This window comes from Diceros bicornis, chromosome 10 (genome assembly GCF_020826845.1).
Source record: "Diceros bicornis minor isolate mBicDic1 chromosome 10, mDicBic1.mat.cur, whole genome shotgun sequence".
Taxonomy (NCBI): Eukaryota; Metazoa; Chordata; class Mammalia; order Perissodactyla; family Rhinocerotidae; genus Diceros; species Diceros bicornis.
Genome location: NC_080749.1, coordinates 35,984,992 through 36,001,270, shown reverse-complemented (window position 1 = coordinate 36,001,270; position 16,279 = coordinate 35,984,992). Strand labels below are relative to the sequence as shown.

At 35.8% G+C, this 16,279-nt stretch overlaps 1 protein-coding gene across 2 annotated transcripts in view; it reads left to right on the top strand.

The window, feature by feature from the left end:
* Positions 1-15,958, top strand: part of STAM2 (signal transducing adaptor molecule 2) — a 44,297-nt gene extending 28,339 nt beyond the window's left edge. Inside the window, exons 8-14 of one of the 2 annotated variants that reach the window (XM_058548978.1) lie at positions 1,510-1,604; positions 3,934-4,013; positions 4,391-4,478; positions 5,466-5,520; positions 8,657-8,810; positions 11,822-11,991; positions 13,434-15,958. In XM_058548978.1, the coding sequence (XP_058404961.1) occupies positions 1,510-1,604; positions 3,934-4,013; positions 4,391-4,478; positions 5,466-5,520; positions 8,657-8,810; positions 11,822-11,991; positions 13,434-13,662 (871 nt within the window). In that variant the 3' untranslated portion in view covers positions 13,663-15,958. Of the gene's footprint in view, positions 1-1,509; positions 1,605-3,930; positions 4,014-4,390; positions 4,479-5,465; positions 5,521-8,656; positions 8,811-11,821; positions 11,992-13,433 lie in introns of both variants that reach the window. The other variant, XM_058548977.1, reaches the window with a different exon arrangement.
* Positions 15,959-16,279: the final 321 nt, after the last annotated feature.

The window sequence follows — 16,279 nt, the reverse complement described above, 5'->3', positions numbered from 1 at the left end:
TACAGTACAAATCAAATTCAGCTTCACACAGTACATAAAATATCATTCAAAATGAATTAAAGACCTTAACATGGGAGAGGGATAAAAAAGGAAACCTAAAATTATTGAACAAGCATATAGGACATTAGATTCAGGAGTTCAAGGATAGAGAAAGATTTAAAAAAAAAAGCGTAGGGCCCTGTGGCTTAGCGGTTAAGTGGGCGCGCTCCGCTACTGGCGGCCCAGGTTCGGATCCCGGGCGCGCACCGCTTCTCCGGCCATGCTGAGGCCGCGTCCCACATACAGCAACTAGAAGGATGTGCAGCTATGACATACAACTATTTACTGGGGCTTTGGGGGGGAAAAATAAATAAATAAAATCTTTAAAAAAAAGTGTAAACCATAAAAGATTATTAAATTTGATTACATGGAACAAAAAACACCATGCCGTAAAAGAAACCATAAACATATGTTAAAAGACAGGTGACAGTTTGAGAGAAGGTATTTGCATAATTCAGGCAAACAGCTGGTATCCAGAATATGTAAAGAACTCCTATAGATCTATGAAAAGAGACAAATGATCCAGTGGAAAAAGAAAATGGACAGAAGACGTGAAGGAGCAGTTCATGGAGGAGACTATCTGAATGGCCAGAAAATACATGTGGATGCTCGGGTAGTGCAAATGAGCCAGCAGTGAGATAGGATTTCCCTTCTGCCTGATACCAAGTGTTGCTTGGACAGTTAACTCGTGTGAGGGAAATGACATTCCCACTTGCTGCTGAGGGAAGGAGGATGGTGAATTGCCGCAACCACTTTAGGGAACATTTGGCAATATTTAGTAAAGTGAAAAATGCTTATATCCTGTGGCCCAGCAAGTTCATCATGTCTGGGAATAAACCAAGAGAATTGTGGCATGTGTGACCTAGAATCTAGAATGATCATTATCCTAGTCTTTTTACTGGTGAAAGACTAGAAATAACCTAAATGTCCATTTGAATGGGGATGGATAAATCAAATATTCCACATTCATGTGATGAATCTTTAATTTAAAAGGGATAAAGAAGATCTGAAAGTATTAACATATAAAATTAAAAAGGTCTATAATGGTTAACATCTTTATCTATTGAGTTGGCTATAGATATATGTAAACGAATAAAATATACACTGGCAGGAAGGCTACATACCAGCTTTATGGTGGTGGTGTGATAGGATGGATGTGGGATTGGGACTTGGGATTGTTGATAAAGGAGACTTCAGTGTTATCTATAATGTTTTATTTTTTTTAAAGCCAAGAATCAAATATGACCAGTTGCTAATTGATTCTAAATTTAAGTATGGGAATATGGATGTTTGTTTTATTTGTGCTTTTCTATATCTTTTATTAAGTTTAAGAAGAACTACTTTTAAATATAGTTGGATATGAACTAGTATTTTCAAAGTAGGCTAAATTGAATTTTTATTTTAATTCCTCTTGATAGTAATGTACTAAAATGTAGAGGAACAGGTGTCATTTTTGTACTGTATTTTCAGTGATGCCAATTGGTGGAAAGGAGAAAATCACAGAGGAATAGGACTCTTCCCATCTAATTTTGTAACAACTAATTTAAACGTAGAGTCTGAGGCAGGTAAGTTAAATCTTAGGGAAGGTTAAATCTATTAAAATTTTTTACACTTGAATTTTATGGTTCAGTTTTGAATGTAAAGTAGATTGGCAGTTAATTCCTGTTTTAAATCACTTATTTATAGGCAATATAATTTAACCTACTTCTTACTAAATTAAGGGGTTAACTTATCCCAGGTCAATTCCAAAAATTATTTCCTTATTATGATATTTTAAATCTTTTGAGCATTAATGTACATAGTTACATATAAAGCATAAAATAATCTGTGATGACCATGTAAATATTTAAATCAACCTAATTATGGTTTACAAAGCAGTTTGTGTCTGTTCAGTACAAAGAATATTGGTGTTATTCATCACTGAACCACAGTATTGAAGTGAGGTGGGGGTTAGGGGTGGGGCTGGTTGACAAGTGCCGAGTGTGATTACAGGGGCTTGGAGTATTCCTGAGTTTTAGACTTTTCCTTACCTTGATTTGATCCTGGGGAACTAGAGACAATAATAAAGCAACGTAATCAAGACAGTAGGTTCCTGGTTCAGATCTCTGGCCTTCACTCAGTTTTGCAGCCATAGAAAGTTCCCTTCCACTGCTGTCAACCATGCAGAGAAAGCTTCCATTTGTTCTGCAGGCCGGGAGGTGGGGGGAGCTAAGTGTAGCAACAGCTAATAATAGTATTAATGATGGTGATGATCAGAAATAAAACAGCTCAGTGGTGTTTGAGCACTCATTTATCAGGTATTGTGCAACGTCCTTTGCTTGCACTATTTCCTTTAATCTTCACAAGTCTGTGAGATAGGTACTTTTGTTACTCCATCTTACAGATAAGGAAACTGAGGCTGAGGGGTTATGTGGCTAGTAGGTGATAGCTCCAGGATTCTGTAGTCAGCCAGTCTCCCTTTACAATGTACTTGTACTGACTCACTGCAGGACATACCTATGCTAATCGTTACCAGTTCTAGAGAAAGCACTTAAATTGAAAGCTCTATGCATTGTGTGTAACATCACCTTTTTATGGGTAGAGTGAGGCATTCAGTTAAAATGAAGTTGAGGGAGATGAATACTCGTTTGAATACTGAGTACTTTGCCAATCTGTACTTTTTTTTTTTTTTTTTTTTTGGTGAGGAAGATCAGCCCTGAGCTAACATTCATGCTAATCCTCCTGTTTTTGCTGAGGAAGACCGGCTCTGAGCTAACGTCTATTGCCAATCCTCCTCCTTTTTTTTTCCCCCCAAAGCCCTAGTAGATAGTTGTATGTCATAGTTGCACATGCTTCTAGTTGCTGTATGTGGGACGCGGCCTCAGCATGGCCGGAGAAGCGGTGCGTCGGTGCGCGCCCGGGATCCAAACCTGGGCCGCCAGTAGCGGATTGCACGCGCTTAACCGCTAAGCCACGGGGCCGGCCCACCACTCTATACTTTTTATTCCTCTAGTCTGACTGTGTAAGTAAATATGAAAATTAGAGACACTGTTTTTAATAACTTGATAGAACATGCTCAGGGGATCCTATATAACAATTTCCCTTTGGCATAGGCTGGAGAGATTGAGCTGTAGTTTTAAAAGTAAAAAATATTCTGGGTTTTCGGTATATCCTCACGTTATGCTGAGTTCTGCTCCTTAGGACATATTTGAAAGTTAACCAGATATTTGAAATAAGTGGCTAACTGTTGGGACTTAAAAATCCTTTGGTTATGTAGATTTTTATTGTAATTTTATTTTTACCAAAATTTACTTTATTAAAGTATAGTACATTATAGCAGTATTCCAGTGAACATTTAAATAGTTTTCTGGATATGTATATTTTTAAATTATTTTTCGCCTCTTTATGAAAGATTTTTTGTTTTGTTTTGTGTTGCTTTATTTTGTTTATATAGGAAATACATTTTTTTATAGCAAGAAAAGAGTGTAGAAGGAGCTCATAGATTTAACTCTGAAATTAGCTGACTAGATAATACTCTACTCTCTTATATATTTATTCACTCTGGTGGTAACACTCAGTTTTCTGGAAAATGCCTATAAGAAGAGTTTCTGTTAATAGAACTCGCTTGTTCCACTAGAATGTAAGTTCCATCAGGGCAGAGATTCTTGTCTGTTTTATTCTCTGGTGTATTTCCAGTGCCTAGAACAATGCCTGGCATGGTGAGGACTAAATAAGTATTTGTGGTATGAATGAATGAACATATGTAATAACGTATATTGATTATGAAATGGGATGACTGTTTAAAGGGTGTTCTTTTTTTTTCTTATGGATGATCACGGGCTATTTATAAAATTAATGTCTAAAATGCCAAAGTAAATGCTGAGGAACTTAAAGTTTACTTTGTTTCCATAGCAGCTCTGGACAAATTGAATGTAATTGATGATGAGGAGGAGGAAATTAAGAAATCAGAGCCTGAGCCTGTTTATATAGATGAGGTAGAGTCCTTCTTTTGTTTAAAAATTAAACTATCAAGACTTTTAAAATGTATTATCCTTGAGAATGCTTAGAAAGAGTAATTCTTATATTTATTGAAATTAAAACTCTTTTGAGGGCTGGCCCCATGGCTTAGCGGTTGAGTGCGCACACTCCGCTGCTGGCGGCCCGGGTTCGGATCCCGGGTGCGCACCGACGCGCCGCTTCTCCGGCCATGCTGAGGCCGCGTCCCACGTGCAGCGGCTAGAGGGATGTGCAGCTATGGCATACGGCTGCCTACTGGGGCTTTGGGGGAAAGAAATTAAAAAAAATAAATAAAATTATAAAAAAAAAAACAAAAACTCTTTTGAGTTTTTCAAGTGTCCTATTACTTTTTTAGGACAAGATGGATAGAGCCCTGCAGGTGCTCCAGAGTATAGATCCAACAGATTCAAAACCAGACTCCCAGGACCTCTTGGACTTAGAAGGTACTTAGATGAACGTTAGGGATTATTTTAATGTCATTTAATATTTTAGCTATTTATAATGTCTTAAATTTCTTCTACCTTGTGTTTGCTTCTAGAGATAGAAATCTCTGGTGGGAGACAGACTAGTAGAGTAAAATAGTAAACGTATTACTTGGAAGGTGTGGTTATAAACCTGTCTATCCTGTTCAAGAAGGAAGTCTTTGTTTTTCTGTAAGCCCACTAGTGAAATTGGCTGAAGAGATTTGCAGTCCCAAAAAGGACAGAATTAGAAATAACAGCATATTAAATTAATTGAGTCAAAATGTTAGAAATTCTTATTCCTCCTTTAGTTCTCTTGTACTATGATTTTAAAGGTCAGAATTATCCACGATCTGTGTTAACTTTATAATGTCATTTGATGCATCCTGATGTGTCTTGAGTCTCCAAGAAATTTGAAACAATTAAAACAAATGTTTTTATGCCTTTTTAAAATAATCTTTTGGGAGAAAAATCTCTGTGATAAATGGATAAATCTTCTTCAGTCTTTTTTTAGAAGAAAATCTGGCTATGAATATAGAATATTGTACTGTTCATTGTATCAGTGTTTACATTTAGAACTACACAAAATGTTTATGTATTTTTCATTACATGTACATAATTATATATTTTATACGTTGTGACTCAAGTTCATTTTACTTAGCTAATAGTTTTCTAGATATTTTTAAGATGTTGAGATAACTCCAAATTTCACAGTCTGTAAACTGAGTACTTCCAGAGAATGTTGTGGGATTTGTCTTTTGATTTGGACTTTGCCTTTGGTCCCATGCTATTAATATTGGTGCTGAATAGCATTAAAATTAGGTCTTTTATAATCCCTTCTCTAACATAAACTTAATTCTTTTTGTATTATGCATGGTGTTGCATATTGGCGCTCTATTGTTAAAAATTGTTGAAATTGACTTAAACTGGTTTAAGTTGTAAGGTTTTAAAATATTTTTATATTTACAGATGTCTGCCAACAGATGGGTCCAATGATAGATGAAAAACTTGAAGAGATTGATAGGTGAGATTCTTCATGCAGGGAGTCACAAGTATAGTTTTCTTGTTTTTGGCAGAACTTTAAACTGGGGAGTTTTTGTGGAACTGTTGAATCTGTTGAAATTGTGTCTCAGTTTCCAAAACTCTTACAAACTAATAGCAAGTTGGTATTTTTTATTTTGGTAGCAATTTTCTTTTCATGGCAATATAGTATACGTAAAATCAGGGACTCTTACTCTCATGGTGCCAATCTTCGTCGTCTTATTTGGGCTGGAAGAGAGGGATAATGAGTAATGAAGAATAAAGTTGAATAGAGCACAGAATGAGAATAGGGATCTTAGGCAAGCATTCTCTTGTTATGTGATAAGTATTCGTAAAACTTTCAAATGAAATTTCTCTTGTATTTGTGAAGCTAAATCCAACGCACATAGCACATACCTTTCCTTCTTGTCTTTCTTCCTCGTATTTCTGTAGGCCATCTATTCTTACTCTTCCTTAGGAATAGCATCAGCACTGAAGGATAGACTTTCAGGGTTTTGAGCTTTCAACTTAATTTTGCCCCCTTCTCTTATTCCTCGGAGCTTTCTATCTGAAGTCAGGGGGAGAAGCCATAGTGAATGGAAGACAAGGGATAAGGCTTTAGTGTCCCATTGTCACCCCTTTCCATATTCTGTTTATTGAACTACTGTAAGAACAGGAACTACCTTACTTCTTATCTGCCTTTACCAGAGAAGGGTAGTAGCAGCAAGATTTTTTTCTACTCATTGAAGATTATAATCTTTGTTCCATGGGGCATTTTTTTCTTTGTTCCTTAACCGCTTGCGCCACCGGGCCGGCCCCCACAGTATTATTTCTAACAACAAAATTGGAAGTAACTAAAATGTCTTTCAATGTGAGATTGGTTTTAAAAAAATTATACATCCACAGATTCTACAATAAAAAGCATTATCATTAATAAATATCTATTAACATGGAAAGATGTCATACTATATAGTGAAAAAAGCAGAAGATATAGTATAATCTTATTTTTGTTAATAAAAAGATCTTCAAAGGGAAAGGTCTAGAACAATTAAAAATCAGAGTGACCATTTCTGATATGAGTTAATTTTTTGGGTGAGACCTCACCTGTTGACCAGTTCTCTCTTCAATTTCAGTTTCTGAATAGACCAGTGGGCATTTTCTGTTCCATGGCCACTGACTGCAGATGCACCTCTTGTTCTGGAAAATGCCTGCTGTTCTTCAACAAATTTTTATTGACTATTTACCCTTGTTGAACATTCAGAGATGAATAAAATATCATTTCTTCTCTTGAACTGATCATCATCAGTTTGTTTTTTCTAATAAGAAAAGCAACTCTACTATCAGAAAATTAAATTTTAAATTTTATTTCTATCATTGTACAGAATGAAATTTTGTAGCATTTATCACACTAAGAAATTATACTGAATAAACATGTAAATTGAATCCAAAAAAGTTTAGATAGATTCATTGAAGAGAGATCCATAGTTTGAACTTAACTATGTTCCAGACTCTCTAATCTTATTTCCTCTTATCCTTTGAAAATCACTTTCTACCACCTTGATCAGATTGCCCTTTTCATTCTTCCCTTGTGTACCCTTCTCGTTCCTTTTGCCTGCCTTAATTCACCCTGTCCCGCTGATCTGACTTAGTCTTCCTTTTTGGCTTGGCCTATCCATCCTTCCTCAGGTGCCCTCTTAAGTCCCAGCTTCTCATAAAGCCTTTTCGTTCTACCACCACCCAAATTAATCTTCTCTCAACTCTTCTGTTCCCTATTTTGTAATTTTGCATTCAATTATATGCTATCTTACGTTATTGCTATTTTTCATGTTCTTAGCCTTGTCTCCCTAATACAGTAGATTGCAGTCTTTTTGAAGGAGAGAAACACACTTTCTGCTTAATTTTCTCTGTCCTAATGTAGCGTTGGGCACAGTTCAGTAAAAATTTGTTATTGCTTTGGGGTTATGTCTCAGATCTTTGAAGGTGATTTCAAACACAATCACCATGCCCTTCTGTCTTCTCCTGGTGTTTCATCACTATACTGGGTTATGTGGAGCAAATGCCTGTGGTTACTTCTTAGTCACACATTTGTTAGCATGGACACTGATTTCTAAAGCTTCCTGTGTGGTTTACAACTGATATTTCTGAAAATAGTTTGACCTGCTTTATACAGTCACACATGCAAGAGAAGAAACAGCACTTTTCGTTTGATTCAGACATAACAGATTCTAATAGAGGAAAGGTGACAAGTCTTGATGGGACTCAGTCCAGGTCATTTATTTGGTAGCCTTGTGTCTAGTTGCCTGCCTATGCCTCTTTCTTTTCAGCCTCTCTGTGTATATATAAGAGCTACATTTAATAAACAGGATTGTGGGTGCATTAAGCCAGATAAAGTGGCCATTTAACTTTTATGAACTTGTCAGTTGCAAAGGGAGTTCTTTATTACTCCCAGGGGAACAGATAAAACTGTACCAAGTCAGAAGGATTTATTCTAGAGTTCCCTGGGCAAATTTGAAAATGCTCCTATTTGGATTTGTTATTACACAATAAGGTATCTGATTTCACTCACTTTCTCAAAAGAAACCAACAAGAGCAGTAGAGACTAGTTTATATATACATTGTTTTCGTTTGCATTTTCAAGGATAATTATTAAATTTTACTTTTCAATTGATCCTTTCATGAATATAAGAAAATGGAAATGTGTATGATTTTGTTTGTGAGTGTGTTTTTATTTCAGTCATATCGTACTTCATAGCAGGCTCTGGGCCTTGCCTGAGTACTTTCCTCTACTAAGATTTTTAATTAAGGCTTGGACTTTCCCTAAATTGAGAAATTATTGTTCTTTGTAATTGAGTTTTCAACAGAAATCTATAACATGAAACAAAATTCTCCTAACACCAAAATTATGAATTGATTGCATTTTATGAGGTATAGAAAGAACTTTCCCTAATATTATGATGTCGTATCAGCTTAGTTATTACCAGAATTAAATAATTCCTCCTCCCATTTTCTCTTTGTGAATATTATCTCATTGTATATAAAGAATCTTTTAAAATATGAATAGAAATTTTAAAATGATTTATCTTGCTAAATACATGCATAAAAACTTTGAAGAATATTAAAATGCTTTTCTTGTCTATCAGGAAGCATTCAGAATTGTCTGAATTGAATGTAAAAGTCATGGAAGCTCTGGAACTATATAACAAATTGGTGAATGAAGCACCAGTATATTCAGTCTATTCAAAGCTTCATCCTCCAGCACATTATCCACCTTCATCAGCTGGGGTTCCAATGCAGGTGAGCATATTTTTTGAGAATATTTTTCAAAATTAAAAAAGTTTTAAATTAAAAAAAAATGTTTTAAAGCATAATATTAAAATTTCTGTGGTCCATGAATAAAATTATAAAACTCATCTTTGATAGTCAAAAGAATGTTGGCTAGGGGCTGGCCCTGTGGCATGGTGGTGAAGTCAGCCACACTCCGCTTTGATGCCCTGGGTTCAGATCCTGGGTGCAGACCTACACCACTCATCAAGCCGTGCTGTGGCAGCAACCCACGTATAAAAATAGAGGAAGATTGGCACAGATGTTAGCTCAGGGCTAATCTACCTCAAGCAAAAAAAGGAGAAGATTGACAACAGATGTTAGCACAGAGTGAATCTTCCTCAGCCAAAAAAAAATAAATAAAATTGGCTAAACAACTAGTGTTCACCAACACAAATTAGGTATTGGTATTTCACAAAAACATTTTAGTTCACTTTTTTTTTTTTTGGTGAGAAAGATTAGCCCTGAACTAACATCCGTTGCCAATCCTCCTCTTTTTGCTGAGGAAGATTGGCCCTGGGCTAACATCTGTGCCCATCTTCCTCTACCTTATATGTGGGATGCCTGCCACAGCGTGGTTTGATAAGCAGTGCATAGGTTCGCGCCTGGGATCTGAACCTGCAAACCCTGGGCCACCGAAGTGGAGCGTGCGAACTGAACCTTTATGCCACCAGGCCGGCCCCTTTAGTTCACTTTTAACATGAATGAAGAGACCATTACATATTTGAGGGGGGATCTGATTCTTCATATGCTTTTGTAAATATAAAGCTTAAATCCTTTATGTAAGTATAAATCCTTTTTATAAGAATAAAGTATAAATACTTCAATTTAGGACAGTGCCTAGCATCAGAAGTCCTCCAGACGAGGTAGTAATGCTGTTCCTGTTGCTCAACAAGCAAGATTCAACATTTTTTAAATTTCTGTCAAGATTTCTCTGACTTAGGTGATTATTAAAAGACTTCGATAATGAACTTCTTTTGTTCTCAGATCATGCTTTAGATTTTCTTTTCTTAGATGCCTGACTTAAATTGTTCAGAATTCATGCATAATGGGGATGTGATGCAGGCCTATAGGTACAGGTTCCATAAGCCATTCATGAACAGCATCTTTTCCCAGGACTTGATACCTTTTCTGTGCTTCCCAGCTGAAGTGAATACTTATATTTATCAGTATCCAGTATCCTAAAGCTTTTTTCAAATTTCAGCCAGTTAGCGATTGAATTCAGAATAAGTTTGGATGCACAAAATTTATGTTAATTTATGAAAACTTGTATATAAAGGAGTGTGTGAAGGAGACACCAAGGAGGAAAGCTAGAATGTGGGTGCATAATCTAGATGACTTGACACAACAGAATAGTTAAGTAAAAAAAAGAATAGTTACTATAGTAACTGTCACATCAGACAAGATGCATGTATCAAATATGCCATGCTCCAAACTTTTGAAAATGCTGAAAGAGTCATTACATATGAGGGTAGAAAGGATTTCTAGGTGCAAAAAACAGCAGTTTATTCAATATTGCTTTTTTCAAAGAGTTATTTGCGACTGCTGTGAAAATGGAACCAAGTAGAAATGTCTGTACCATTGTATGATAGAACTATATATTATATTTGCTTCTTTGTGTGTCTCTAAAGGGTTGTCATTCCTATGTCAGGTTTTTGTGTTTAGTTGGATACTATTTACAATCTGTGTTTTGCTAAGCACAACTCATTTCTTTAAAAAGTTAGCTATCAGTTTGATTCTTCACATAACGTCTATCTGCTGTATTCATGCATAACAGCTTTTGAAATATTCAAAGTTCCTATTCTAATTTGAAAAAAAAATCCATACTAGAAAAAGTTGGAGTAACACACCATTAGTTGTAGCTGTGAAGGCCACTCAGGAACCCTAAGCTGCAGAAGAGATCCATTCCCACAGTCTTAGCCTATTGTCAGTGGGTGTTACATGTCTGCCAAGGAGGTGATGTGATTGCACTTAATGTAGTTGACTTGGCATTTCTAGCATTCTAAATTTTCATGTCAATGGTCTTTGCTTTTTAAAAATAGCTTAGTTTAAAACAGGAGTGATGATTGTAACTATATGATATCTGTTAAACATGTGCATTGTTTTGAATGCTCTATTTGGTAGGCAGATGGTAGATCCTGTCCCTCAGGAGATGTTTCCCTGAAAATTAAGTAGGGCACATATAAATATCCAAAGAAGCTTAGGCCATTTTGCTGTTTCCTGAGGATACATCTTTTTCTTTACCCACAGTTCTTTACTTTTGTCTTATTTGTCCTAAAGGCAGGAAATAAAGGAGATGTTGCCAGAGAAGGCCTGCATCCTGCCCTGATACCATTTATTCTTCAACTTATTCTAAGTTTCATTCATAGGAAGAAGTTGAATAAATCATTCTGGGATGGGGTGGAGAAGGTCATCATTCTGATGGTGACTTGAAGTGGTGATGGGCTGCCTTTCAGGGAGTATATAGTTTTCTGTGGCTCTACAGCAAGATGTGTTACTGAGTAATAGGCAACCTGGATGGATTCCAACCCACTACTTAAAAATATACCACCTCGGGGCCAGCCTGGTGGGGTAGTGGTTAAGTTCACGTGCTCCACTTTGGCGGCCCAGGGTTCACAGGTTTGGAGCTGGGCGCAGATCAAGCCATGCTGTGGCAGCATCCCACATACAAAATAGAGGAGGATGGGCGTGGATGTTAGCTCAGGGCCAGTCTTCCTCACCAAAAAAAAACCAAAAACCCACTTCCCTTCCTTTCAACCCTCTGCAGAATAAAAGAACAACCATGTAAATCATAAGTTTCCATAGATTTGGCCCTGTGATTTGGAAGCGCTCCACTTTTTATACTAGGGTGGGTAGATTGGTAGAACCAGATTGCTCCCCAAAGAACGATAACATTTTATTTCATTTAAGTCTTTTAAAGTTTTAAATATTGTTAGGCAGATGTTTGGGAGATTGTGAGTCAACCTTCTTTCTTTGGTTAATAGACATACCCAGTTCAGTCACATGGTGGAAATTATATGGGTCAAGGCGTTCACCAAGTCACCGTTGCCCAAAACTACAGCCTAGGACCAGATCAGATCGGTCCACTGAGATCTCTGCCTCCAAATGTGAATTCCTCAGTGACAACACAGCCCGCTCAAGCTCCGTATTTAAGGTAAGTTTTTGGGAGCTGTGTTAATTTTGTAATTATATGCATTAAATTTAACAGACTTTCAGAATGAGAATAAATAGACCCTTGTCTTTATAGTAATTGTGCCATCTTTTACTATTGAGTTGCAGTTATAGAACTGGCCATTCATAATCCCATGAAGTCAGAAATGGTGCTGCTCTTAGCTTTGCTACCCAGACTGAGATGGTTGCCCAGACCTAGCTTATAGACAGGGTCCCTGGGACAAAATAAAGCTCATTGTTCCTTACAGAGACCAAGCCCATGATATACATGGCACTGTGCTATAATCAGCCTACCAGAGTAGTCCCAGACATATTACCTGCATGCACTCCAAAAAAATCAGAAAAGTGTTGTTACTTTGACTCTTAAAAAGAAGTCTGTGTGAGCTCTGGAATTTGTAGTCTAATTTTTTTATACTAAGACTTCTATTCTGAAAATCATGTTTAAATCTTGCCTTCTATTGACATTGCTTAACTACAAAAAATGTTCATTCAGTATACTCGTGTGTAGATGATCTCTAAGGTCTCTTTCTACTCTTAAATTCCATGAGTATAAATTTTAGATAGTAACTAAAATTAAAATTAAAATATTGTTGTTTAGTTCAATTAAAATGTAAAATTTTGTTATCCTGGGTGACACTAGGAATTACAGAGGAAAAAACTGGAGTAGTGTAGACATTAATCCTCCTATATTGTAAGCAGTGTATTGGGTGTAATTTAAAATTTTATTTCTTTCTAAAGAAATGCATGCTATAGTAATTATGGGAACAAGCAGAAGTCCTGCAATTTGGTGTGATTTTTCAACTTTGTTTTTTTTTTTTTTTTTGGTGTTAATAAGATAGGTCAGGACTGTTTTGAGGGTAGATTCAGGGTCCTATGTGGATTACACCGTTCTCCCTGCCTTTATTATTTTTACGTAGGCATTCAAGTTAAGCTGCCTATCAGGGGCAGCTTTGACAGTGCCCCTGCCAAAGGAAAGTGTAAAGAGCGTGTGAGGAAAAGAGGTGTCTCCTCTGTGCTGGACTGAGAGATGGGGAAGGGAGGATATGGGCTGAGGGGTGCTTGAGCTCGGGCTCCGTTCTCATTGCAGGGATGTCATTCCAGGGATACCACTGTCAGAAACAGTCTGCATCTGCTCAAAAGATTTTTAAATGTTTTCAGTGAGAGATTTTGGAGAAAACAAAATTAAATAGGCCTTATAATCTTATATTTTGTTTCTTTTTGAGTACTTTCTTCTTACCAAACAGAAAAAGTACATTAAAAGCACTGGACAGCTGGAGTGATTAAATCGTAATCAGAATAGCAGAGCTGTGTAAACTTACAAAATGGAAAAGGCATTTTTATTTTCTCATGATGATTGATCTCTGACCACAACCTAGATAATGCAAGTAAATATGTTTTGTTTTGTTTTGTTAATTTTGTTTGTAGCACTGGACAAGACACTGTTTCCAGTACTGCTTACATGAACCAGACCTCTAACCTTCAGTCAGCCTCTGGTGCGGCCGCTTACACACAGCAGATGGGGATGTCTGTGGATATGTCATCTTACCAGAACACTACTTCCAATTTGCTGCAGCTGGCAGGCTTTCCAGTGACAGTTCCAGGTCATTCAGTTGCACAGCAGCAAACAAATTACCACCAGCAGCCTCTGCTTTAGAAACAAACCAAGCATTTTCTCGAAATCTGTCATACGTTTATTATTCAACCCTTGTGATTCTAATCTGGAAATATTAAAAGAAAAAAATTATTTTTTCTCATCTTGAAGGGACCATAAATAATAAAGCACAAAAATGTATCTTACTCCAGTAGGCCATCAAAGGGTTTTTTCACTCCATTTTGAAGTCAAACTTTTGATCAGAGGCAGCTTCAGGTTGCTTCCAGTTAGTTTTGTCTTACTTTTAAATCTCTCTACACAAATATGGACATCCAATAAGTAGCCTTATGACACTAAACAGCATGAGGTAGGAGTGTTACAATGTTACTTTAAAGAAACCAGCGTTTGCCCCTAAAACATCATGATAGTTCAGAGCACTGAAACCTTTAAATATTTTTTGTCTGCATATTTTTTTCAGAGTTTCCCACACACCATTATTTTAAAAGGCGAACATTTTTTGTGTAAGCATTTAGCTTGCCAACATGTATCCTTTTGGCTCCTTAAATTGCAGTTGTGTTTGCAGTACTGTCAGTTTTGTTCTCAGTGTTATGTTGAGTAATAATTAGCATATAATTGTCTACAGAAGCAAGAGCAATTTGGAAAAAACAGAAATGTTTTCTGTTACTAATAGTGAGGACCACGTAAATGCAGATGTGTGATAAAGCATTTAGCTTAGTCCCCCTGCCCCGGCCCCCATCATGCCAACAGTGAGCTAAGGAATGCCCCACGAAACATTTCCATTCCCTAGAGAAGGACATTTCTTTTCTTACAAGGGTCCCTGGTATTTAGAATTGACACTAATGACCTTTTCAAGTGATTTTGGTCATTCTCTGATGAAGATATGGTCCATTTGTTTTCCTTCCTGCAGTGTGGTGTGCAGAGATGCTGCATTTACTTTTTAGGGATTATATGTGAATTTGAGCCATCAGACATTCCTAATAATTTGATGTGATGTATACCAAGCATGGATGGTAAGTATGTTTTTATTGATGTGTTGCTTCTTTAAAGAAGTGATTCAAGGACCACTGCTATGCCAGACTTTTGAAAAATTGGGCCATTCCTTTCAGAAGTAATTCTGAGCCTATGGAATAGCAGACAGTGGATTGATAGGGATCTGCCAAGACAGTTTTTCTGAAGCCTACATTTTAAATTAGTTTATTAGTGCTAATAGCTTCCACATACTGTAGGAATTAGGTAGTAAACCAATAGAGATTGTTTTCTCTCCTAAAAATTTGTACACTGCTGCATCATCTAACAAATTTTTAGATGATACGAAATAGAAAATGCAAATTCGTATGCTTACAGATACATGATATTTAGACTGGGGGAAAAAATGGACATAAGTTTAGTTTTTAAAAATATACTTGCATGGAAGCCAGATTTCTATATTGTTTTTTAAAGAAAGCCCTTAATCTTTTTGCTGAAAATCCATTTGAAGACAGTGCTCTGGAAATTTTTGTTATTTATCTATTTACAGAAATTTGATGACAGGCATGTTCCTTTTTCAAAGAAACTATCCTAGAACAAAATAGTCTTTATACTACTTGGTCTGCATTTAAAGGGGAAAACAAGCAGTATTTGAAAGCCCAGTTTCTGCCATTGTTTTATTTCAGATACAGGTAACTGGAAAGTTTTAACCTTTAATGTCTCATGTTCTGTTTTCCATCCAGTATTTTCCTTCTATGTAAATTCAATTATATACGTATAAAAAAATTCTAAAATGGCACCTTACTTTTTTGGAAATGAATCTTCTATTCTTTAAAGAAAACAAAACATAAACATTACAAAGCTGCTCTTGGTTGCATATATATGGAAAATCTTAGATTTTTTTTCTCCCAAACAATATTTAATAAAGTTATTTTAATGTTTGTGTACATATTTCATGTATAATTGTGATCTGAATTATAAAAGCTTAATTCTGCATAAGTGTCTGAACTAGTATAAATACTGCACACCCACTAAATCGGGATCAGCCAATTAAGTTCACCTAATGTAGTTTTGGGATTATATAACATGCAACATGTATATAAATAGTGTATATTGACATTTACTTGTGACAGTTTATACATCCAGAAGTTTCTTCTCCCTTTTAAATTAAAAGTAATTTTATTTTTGCCATACTGTAATGGATTTTGTGTTGTAGGTTGTCAATAGTATAAAAATATTATTTAATCTGTGTACTGAGATGATATTTTTGGTGTTAATAAGAAATACAAGTTTGTTATTTTCTTTCTTTTCCATGATCTTATGGATTGTATTTATTTTAAGGCCTGTTTATAATTAAATGTTTTCTGCCGAAGGAATCATCTAACATCATATTTCTACATTTGGTTCATACTTTTTTATATAAAAAATAAAAATAACTCCTTTTTCATATGAAATCTTGGTACATTAGAAAGAATTCCCAAAATTTATAATAAAATTAATTTTCATTAACGTAGAAAAAATTTCCCCTGGGTGTTAAAATATATAAAGTGGGATATGTTCTTATATTTTGGAAAATGTACCATCTACCAACAATGTCTTGTAATTTGGTAATTTATTTATAAAACTACCTGAACATTAAATAATTATAATAATTATTAATTAGGATTTGAAATTATTTGTAGGTACATTGTCA